Below are 9,573 nucleotides of genomic sequence, written 5' to 3'. Positions count from 1 at the left end.
GGATCCGATTTTGGGACAAGCTCTGACATTTGAAACACCCGGCTCACGTGACGAGCTTTCCGAACAGTATGAACAGTGTGCAGGTGTGCGGTTAATCTGCGAAGCGATTCTATTAGCTGATGGCAGTCCATAGCTAAACAGAATTACAGCACATGCCTGGTCACGCGAACCCCTCTCCTCCCCCCCCCAAAAAAACCCCATAAAATAATAAAATAAAATGACCCCGATAACCCTCCTCCCTGACAATTGTCAAACCCAATATAAGAGCTAAGACTGCGCTTTGGTCAGCAGCTTACAAATAAAACTTAATATTTACCTAAAACAAAATGCCTGACACGTGATCAAGTATCTGTAAGGAATATATATTTCCAATACAATGAACATACATACATATATCCTTTCCACCCTCTCATGATGTCTTGGTACTGCGTTATCGTGTGGCCATTCTCCAATACATCTGGAAAATAAATATAATTAAACTTTGGAATAAATATTTTTTTTCTTTACACTTGATAGCAGGGTGACAGTTTTTTTTAAAAAGAAAAAAAGAAAAAGAATGAAATCACAACTCTGTATTACTGTACAGGAAGCGAAGAGTACGTCTGTCTCTATAACAGTGAAAACACTAAATAAATGTTGCATAAATATACACACCATGTTTATTCATATATATGGGTGAGGGTGCTGTTGCTTTTATGCTTCCATTGCACCGTTACCACGTTTTGCACGAATGTACAAAAATATATAACACAGCCGCTTGGTCCACGTCGTACTGCCGACCTGCCCAGCAAAGGTTCAGCAAGTGTTCCCAACCCTCCAAACCACAGCTCCTCAACCCTCACCACACCATCCCACAACCAGTTCCCTCCCAAGTGTAGCAGCAAACCCGGTCCATGGACTTGGGTGCACAAATAGCGCAATATAGTGGCATCTCCTTGTTTGGTTGGAGCCCTTTCGTGTACAAACGTCCCGGTCAGCAAGGCTTGCTCGAGGTCTCAGGATCGGGAGACGCCGGCTCAACGACCTTGCGCTCCACAGCAGCGGAGTCACGGCAGCGGCATCCGGGCCTGGTGGCGCGGTCGTAAACGGTCTGGCACAGATTGAGGGCGGCACGACCCGGCGGGTAGCACAACAGGCAGGGCATGGCGAGCGAAAGGAGGCCCAGACAGCCCCAGCGCAGGGCGCAGTGGGCACGGCGGCACGAACATGGGTTATCCGCCCAGGAGTCGCCCGAATCCCCGACGTCCGTTTGCGAGCAATGGTAGAAGAGAGCCTGCACGCAGCACAGGCACGTGGCGTACTCGAGCGCCGCGCTCGCCGAGCACAGGCAGCGTTTCTCGCAAAGCCAGCATGTGGGCAGCGCGCGGGGGGATGCGCACCTCGTGCACCTGCACCTTCCGCAGCACTCGCACGCGGCGGGATCACCGCCGCCCTCGCAGTGCGGAGCATCCGCATCGTTTGTGTCAAAGTGCGAGTCTTTGTCCCTCTGCACGACGGCTGGCTCCGGGCTCCTGGCTCGAGGCTGAATGCGCACCACATCCCCCGGGCTCACCTTGGGCTTGGGCCCCACATTCTGCACCGGCGTCGGACCCAGGAGCAGCCGTTGCTCCGACGACGTGCTGCTGATGCTGGTACGAGCGCTGCTGCTCTTCGAGGCCGTGCTGCCGGTACTGGTCGAGCGGTCGAGCCTCCCAGGCGTCACGGCGAGGCCACGCTGCTCGCCTTTGTGCGGGGACGTGGAGTGTCCCGCCACGCGCCCGGAGCCGCCAGGCCCCTCCGTGTAGTCATTGCTGACTTTCACCGTTTTGATCTGATCCAGAGAGAGAACTGGACACACTGCCTGATCCGCAGGGCGAGGAGCCGGGCCCGGGGATTCGTCTCGGCGGCTCGTCGGATTCTCCATGAGCTCGCCGGGGCAGCTCCTGCCCAAGGTGCGGACATTGAAGCTGAGCTCCTGGAAGGGGGAGTTGGGTGGGGGGAGCGAGAGGAGAGGTGGAGGGATGGTTGGTTATTGAAAAATAGACAATTAAAATATAAAACACGAGCTTGATGCACGGACAGCGGCTATGACACCCCCCACGTCCCTCGGATCCACAATTACGACCAATCGTGGCAATTGCAGGCGATTTGTTGTCCGAAACGTCGTCCCGCCTTTGTACGCAGATCGCTGAAAACATCTCGCCGATGATTTGTATTCTTCACGCACCGTACGCGAACGCAGCCATCACGGGACCGACCGATCCTGTTGTCGGAGCGACCGAACGCCGTGAGCGAAGCCGCGACGCAGACGTCGAGCTCAGCGCGCTCACCTCGAGCTCCCGGGGACGCCAATCAGTGCCGTGTCCCGCCGATGTGTCCACCGCCGACGTCCATCCGTTCGGCTCGGAGGGGGCGACTCTCTCTCTCTCTCTCTCTTCGAACGCGCGCTCCGAGGGTCTTGTTCTGAGGAGATAGACCGACGACGGGGGATCGCGCACGTCGCGCGCCGTTAAGAAGGCGCCTCGCGCTAATCGCGCGCTTCCGGCGCGAGCGCCCTGAAAGGCGAGCGCGCTCCCGCGTTCACCTCGCACACATCCCGACGCGCCCATTGGTCGGTTCGGCTCCGGGGCCCCGCCCACATCCCGCCTCGCTCTCCCCATCCCTCGAAACTGCTCACCGTTCCCACCCCGCCACCTCGTACTCCATCACCATCCCCCGCCGTCTCTCGAGCGAGCATCCCGGGATCGTCCATTCACAAAGAGCGCAGCAGCCGAGCAGAAGCGATGTGACATTTCCGCCTTGTATCGCGCACTAGTCTGCGGTAGTAGGGTTGGGAGGAGGGTTCGGGGGGAGGGCAGCGGAAGAATGAGGAGGACGGGAGGGGGTTGTGCGATCAAAACGGGAGGCACAGACTTCCCGCCACGCTTTTCTGCCTAAGCTTTTACAGCTGGATTTTTCATTCATATCTTGATGCACGACGTCGGAATTTCCATTCAGGAAAAGTAAGTCACAGAGCGCTCGTTCACACAAACAAAATAATTAACAAATTCCATCGTGGCGAGGATATTGTGTGTACTCGACTAAATCCGTTCCTCCTTGGTGCTGGATTCTCCGAACCGCCTGGAATCGGATCCGACTAAATACGCCATGTTGACAGGGAGGGGGCGCTGCATCGTGGAGCACGCCGGCCCTTAGGGGAGGTGGCTGGAACGAAGGTATCGATTGGTTGGTCGGGTGGGGGCAGATTATAGGGTATGTAATATCGATTAATTTAGCGCCTGCCCTCATTAATAATCCATCTATAATTCCAGCAATCTCTGTGTCTGTCTGTCTGTGACCGCTGTTTCTCGACAACCTCTGGTCCGATCTAATTGAAACTTCCCAGGTATATTGCTGGGGACCTGAGTATGTGCCTTTTCAAGGTTTGATATTAATCGGACAAGTGGGTCCCAATTTATGGCCATTTATTTACCAAACCAATGACAGGACACGGTGCTATGACGTCACGATTGACGTCACAATTATTTTATTTTTTCACGTACGGCCACGCACGAGTATATAATAATACGAGTTCACTTACGCGGGAAGAGGCCATTCGGCCCATCAAAGCATGCGCTATTATTACCAACCTATGGTTGATGTACCCTTTTAAAACGTAGAGTGGAAAGCAAGGAAGCAGCACGCAGCATTTCTCAAGTCTTTGGGATGTGGCATGACTCTGCCTCGGTTCAAACCACCGACCTCCCGGACTTGGAGCGACCTCCCAGTCCGGATAATTCCTCATCTCGAACCGCCCCGACGTCCCCACCTGGATCGAACCGACAAATAGCGATCATATGAAAATCAGAAAAGATTTTTTTTTTTATGGAACATCTTGCATTCTTCAAGGATCACATATTACCGAGAAAAAGGTGACGAGGTAACGATAAATGTGAATTGCGAGCGAAAGGAACTGGAAGATGAACAAACGGATTCCTTTGTTCTGGCAAACAAAAGGTTTCAACAGGTAAAGGTATCGATTATGAAATGATGGACGTGTTCGCTTCCTGTACCTGTTGTCTCGCTCAATCCGCAGACGCTCTTCACACTCTCGAGTGCTTTCAACCCGTGAGAACACCCGACGTCGCCTTCTCTTGTCTGGGACCACAATGGCGCAACCACAGGTGTCCTTTAGGTTGTCCGTCATCCGCTGCCTTCCAAGTATCAGGAATCGTCACAAATTCAAAGGACTATGTGGCAGACCCTCTGTGCACCCCGATGCAGTGCCCCCCTGTAGAAATCCCAGCTGCCACCACTCGTTGCGCCCATGGTTGATCACACCAATGTTGATGTGGAGCCTGAGGTGCGACTACCTGGATGTGAGATACCGTGTGTTACGTTTGCCAGGAGATGGCGCTAAACTTGGCCGAGTCCCAGCCAAGGTATGAGAACATCTCGCAAGGAAATTCCATCCTGGAAAATATAATCCTCCCAGCCCCACCCCCTTTTTTATTTCTTCCAATTTAAAATCCTCCCGGGAAGTCTGATTGGAGTTCTCAACGAATCCGGTAATTTCACATAAAAACAAAAAAATTTAGGATTTTTTTTCTTTTTAAGGGGAAAAAAATCGAACGTGACACATGGTCAGCGAGAAAAATAATTAAATTAATCGGTCCACACGTCACAAACTCAATGAGCCCACAATGCCGATCACGTGTGATGAGCCACGTGATCGGGCATCTCTGGACATTGTTGAGAGCAAACATACGTGGGAGTGCAGGTATGCGGAGGAGATGATGTACGGATGTGGAGGTGAGCTAAATACCCGCGAGTATGAACAGCACTTGGCAGAGCAACATGATTGGGAGGGACAGGGGCAGGTGAGTCCAAAGGGCAACGATGGATTGCAGGTGAGAAAAAAAAACCTTAAACTTGGGTAAATATAACCAGTGAATTATTTGTTCAACGCATACCCCTCACTGCTGGTAGAGCCTCTTGTGGTACGTAGCACATGGTTGTGGGTAGCATCAATTTTCTGGGGGCGCATCCACCTGCACCGCTGATGCAGTTCCCCCTTAGATTAGAGCTGGAATTAGTAATTTGTTCAGGGTGCCGGCGATAACTCGCCTACTCTTCGTGAGGGACACCGTGGGATCTTTAACCTCCACCAAGCAATGCTGACCGACGTGTCCTCTGCATTGACATCCATCCGAAGGACGGCACACATATTGATGAATCACCAGGATTCCAGTTTATAGCTGTGTCTGGATTCGAACCCAAGCTAGACTGCTCAGGGAGTGCGAGTACCTGTCGGCTATCTTACAAGCCCGATAATGTGATGATATGGGATGTCATGTCACGTACGTGGAACTCAAGGTGTTCTCAGCATGTTATATTGTACAGTCTCGACTCCAGACTGTCCGATTCGGAAATCGAGCCCGACTGCAGGATGCACATGTTCCACACTTTTACTTTCAGGCTGTCTGGTGTGAGTTCGATTCCTGACCCGGCTTTAAACTTTTGGAGTTTTGCAGGTGCTGTGCAGGTGGGGTGTTGTGCATCATCAGGTGTGCCATACATAGGATGGTCGTTAAGCCGGGTGTCCGATCTGCTCGCATTTCCTGGTGGACATTAAATATCCCACGGAGTCTTTACCGAAGAGTTGGTGAGTTATCGTCGCCACCCTGGACAAATTAAGAATTCCCACCGAAATCACCTTCAGTCAGACGGCAGGCCTAGCCAGCCAGTTCATGAAAGACTTGAGCTAAAAACATTCCCCGACGACCCCACAAGAAGGTGGAAATAATTAGGCTCGTTGAAGTTGTAGTAGTAGTAGTAGTAGTACTACTAGATGCTGTAATATTGGTAGGTAAACCACCAGAATCGATTTGAATCTGCTTCAGTTAACGTTTTGAATTAAAAAATATCAACAGGAAAGATTGGAAACACGGGAATTGTTAAGAATGAAGAGTTATTTCTCTCGTGAGAGATAGATTTTTGACTTTTTCATAATATGAACAATTAGTTATTCTCGATACAACATTGAGGGCTCGTGGGAGAGCAAAGAGACTGAAATTAAAGGGCAACAGTTGGATACAAGCTAGGGAATCGTTATAATTATTGATATTATTTATCATTTTTCATATTGTGTTTAAAATATCAGCAAAAACACATTGCAAGTAAAAGCTGTTTTATTTGAAAACCTTTAATGACGATGCATCAATCTGATTGGTTAAAATATAAATTAAATAGTAAAACACAGGGGATTTAGGGCAATTTATTAATATGCTTCCGTAATAAATAGATAGCCCTTCACCAGATGGTAGTGCAATGTTGCTTTTTTCGGAATCGGCATATCGATAGCATTTTTCTGATCACTTTAGAAGTCCATCCAATGAAATGTTTCAGCTCTTGGAGTTAGAGAGTGAACCTTCAACCAAGGCATGTATGGCGAGAGTAAACATGCTTTTCATCTATGAGGAAACATGAACAACTAGAAGGGCATTCGGTAGGGCACATACCTCCGCCACGCAATGCCTGATCCACGAGAACATATCGGGCCCAATACATTTTTGAAATATCATGCGAAATATCGTTTTTGGCCCTATCTCTCAATGGTGACTTTAAGAATTAGAATAACTATCGTATCCAGATTTGGATTCAGCTCTTCAACAAAATCGAAGCAATTCGTCCTTTCCAAACACACAACCTGTCCACCAAGTTTCATCCAAATCCGTCCACGACGTTTTGAGATATCGTGTTATATATTGACTTCGCCTTATCTCTCAATGGTGAAGAATCACTTTAAAAATTTATCAGATCCAGATGCGGATTCGGATCTTCACTAAAATTGAATCAATTATTCCTTGTCACACACGGAACATGTTCACCGAGTTTCGGCCGAATACATCCACAACCTTTTGAGATATCCTGTACAAAAACAGACAAACAGACAGATAAACAGACAGAAAGGGATAACCAAAAAACATAACCTTCTTCACCTTCGGTGGTGGAGATAACAAAACGGCTCAAAATATGTTAGCCGTCGAGCTGAAAACTACAAATGTTCGTCTCTTCTGGGCTGAAAACTACAAGTGAAAACCAATGTGTGTTCACACACACACTCTGCATGTATGTGCTGTGCATATGTATATGTATATGTATATATATATATATATATATATATATATATATATATATATATATATATATATATATATATATATGTATATTGTTACGGCTGTGGAAATTCGCATTACACCATAAAGGGCCCTCAGGTGAGATATCTCCATAGGTACATGTGTAGTTAGCCCAAACCCGTTGTTTAGAGGGAATTTATGTGATCCATCTGAGCTGCGACGCTTTGAGTTAGTCGTTTTTCTTTCTCGATCTTTTATTTCAAACAAACAGCATCTCAACAACCACGCCATCCCCACCACAGCGCCAACCACACTACAACAATGCCACACTACCACCTTCGTCTTTACCTTCACAACTTCATCCCACATCATCGCTTCTACGGCCATTCCCGCACCACCTGTGAACACTGAACGTCGGGCTGTCTCGGGCCCGTTCGGCGATTGGTGCCAAACGCACCGAGCCGCGAGCACGAATGGCGGCCTTTCCGAGGGGAAAATTCGGATCAGAAACGCTTCACGCCCACTTCCCCTCCGTCTAATGGGCGAACGCGAGGCGACTTGGCCCCACCTCCAAGCGCGCATAGGTGAAGTCCGTTTATGCAAATATGCGGATCCAGGGAGGTCCATGCCCCTTTTTGCCCGACCAATGGCTGAACAGAGGGTGGCGTGGCCCCGCCTCCAATCGCGTTTTGATCCGCATATTTGCATATCGGCTTCTCCTGAGCGCTATAAAGGTACGAACGCAAGGTGACTCGCACGCTTGAGTTGAGGTCGGAGGAGAGTGTGGAACTGGAAGGAGAGTGTGTCGTCGAGGAGTTGCTTTTGGAGACGAGGAGGGCCGCCTTGGTGGAGTTGAGTTGAGTCGAGTGCGTGCGGTGGAGCTGCGGGCGGCTGGTCGGGGCAGGGGAGCTCAGGTCCGAGGACGGCAGTCGGCGAGGAGGCTGCGGTGTGGGGGATAGCTCGTATCGTCGCGGGACCCAATTCAGCCAGCCACTCCCCGCCCCCAGGGCATCAACAATTTCCCCTTCCCCTGCGCTGAGGGTGCAAAAGGGGGCCCCGTTCCTCCCCCACCCAAACGTGGTGCCAACAAGCACGCCAGGGGCCCGGAGTCGGGGCACAGCGGCGCGGGCACTTTGCGGCTTGCCCGCCAACGCGTCACGAGGACGCGGGTAAGACCTCCCCGGTCTCGCGGACCAAGCCGCTCCTCTCGGTCCCACGCACATTTGGCCGACGGGCCTGTCTGCCTCCTTGTCTGTGAGGGTGGCTACTTTCTTTTGCTTTTGTGTAAATGTGTGTTGGCGCCGTCTGTGAAGTAAAACTGTGTAAGTTTTGCTGTGTGTACGCGTTAGGTCGGTGTCGACTGTTTTCTTCTTGCCTTTGCTTTTTCTGTATGGCTGTATATACGTGCTTTCCGTGTGTCGCGTAATAAAATGCTTGCATGTTGAACTGTGCCCGTTTCGCTTCATCTTTTCTCCATTTGAATCTCCATCTTGCATCACGTAAGGGGTTTGTAGTGGGTGCAACATGCCGGTAATTAATCTGAACCGTCCAGGTCGACGATAACACCGCTCGGTTATCCCGATAGTACGGAACGGGTCGCCCAAGCGGCTCGTGTCCAGAGTCGACCTGTGGCGAGGTACAATCGCCCGGTTTACCATCCGCGTGGGTACTTAGGTAGGTCGAGTTTGGTGAACAACCCTATCCTACGCGGGTGGCTGATTGGCACGATTGTGGTGAGGTCGAAAGACTCACCCGTGACTAGCTCCCGGCGTTGGTCCGAGAGGGTCACGACAGAATTGTCCGTCCGGTGGGCGATGTGCCACGATTTGAGTTACGTGGCCGTTCGCACGCCGGTGGGCGCGAATTCGCAACAATATATATATATATATATATATATATATATATATATATATATATATATATATATATATATATATATATTTGTGGTGTTATACATTTGTGCGTTATACATATAAATAAATATATATTGTTACGGCTGTGGAAATTCGCAATACACCATAAAGGGTCCTCAGATCAGTTATGATGCTAAGTTTATGTGCAGATAGTTCCCCACCGTTGTTTAAAGGGTTCCGATTCTTTGAGATAGCCGTTTTTCTGTTCTATCATTATTTTGGACCGTCCGAAGACTTCAAACGAAGGCCCCGTGAAAGGCCGACAACAGCGCGCGAGTTTTCCCGCCTTTTTTTGTGGCGCCGGGGCTGACGGGAGAGGCTGCGAGAGCTCGCTGGCGATTGGTGGATATGGGGTGTGAGGTGGCCGTGAGGAGGGAACGCCCCTTTTCGAGGAGCTTCTCGAAAGGTCTCGAGGAGAGGCGGAGCCAAAAAGGGGGTGGAGCGAAGGGGCGGTGCCCCGTGCTATATAGGGCGGACCGCGCGCGGGCTCGCTCTCTTGGTGGATGTCGTGTTTGAGCTCCCTCTCTCTCTCTCCTGCCTGGATCATCGCGTTGGATTCCTCC

General features: G+C 50.3%; 1 protein-coding gene across 2 annotated transcripts; it reads right to left on the bottom strand.

The window, feature by feature from the left end:
* Positions 1-341: 341 nt before the first annotated feature.
* On the bottom strand, positions 342-4,275 carry LOC147014614 (protein sprouty homolog 2-like). Of its 2 annotated transcripts, XM_085852733.1 has the most exons (4): positions 4,032-4,275; positions 3,624-3,787; positions 2,657-2,795; positions 342-1,954 (listed from the first exon to the last, which is right to left on the bottom strand). In XM_085852733.1, exons 3-4 carry the CDS (start codon positions 2,729-2,731, stop codon positions 974-976), a joined length of 1,056 nt encoding a protein of 351 aa, XP_085708859.1. In that variant the 5' UTR covers positions 2,732-2,795; positions 3,624-3,787; positions 4,032-4,275; the 3' UTR covers positions 342-973. The 2 variants fall into 2 exon arrangements, with proteins under 2 accessions (XP_085708859.1, XP_085708858.1); XM_085852732.1 differs by lacking the exons at positions 2,657-2,795; positions 3,624-3,787; positions 4,032-4,275 and adding an exon at positions 2,310-2,585.
* Positions 4,276-9,573: the final 5,298 nt, after the last annotated feature.

Source organism: Eptatretus burgeri, chromosome 13 (assembly GCF_056783735.1).
Source record: "Eptatretus burgeri isolate ZD-2024b chromosome 13, Ebu_testis_v1, whole genome shotgun sequence".
Lineage (NCBI taxonomy): Eukaryota > Metazoa > Chordata > Myxini > Myxiniformes > Myxinidae > Eptatretus > Eptatretus burgeri.
The sequence above is the reverse complement of the archived record's forward strand: the minus strand, read 5'-3'. Positions and strand labels throughout refer to the sequence as shown.

Excerpts from the sequence above, each read along its gene's own strand:
- LOC147014614 (XM_085852733.1), bottom strand. The coding sequence starts at position 2,731 with ATGGACGATCCCGGGATGCTCGCTCGAGAGACGGCGGGGGATGGTGAT. Across the intron at positions 1,955-2,656 it reads GAGGTGGCGGGGTGGGAACG|GAGCTCAGCTTCAATGTCCG; the intron begins GTGAGCAGTTTC and ends TCCCCCTTCCAG.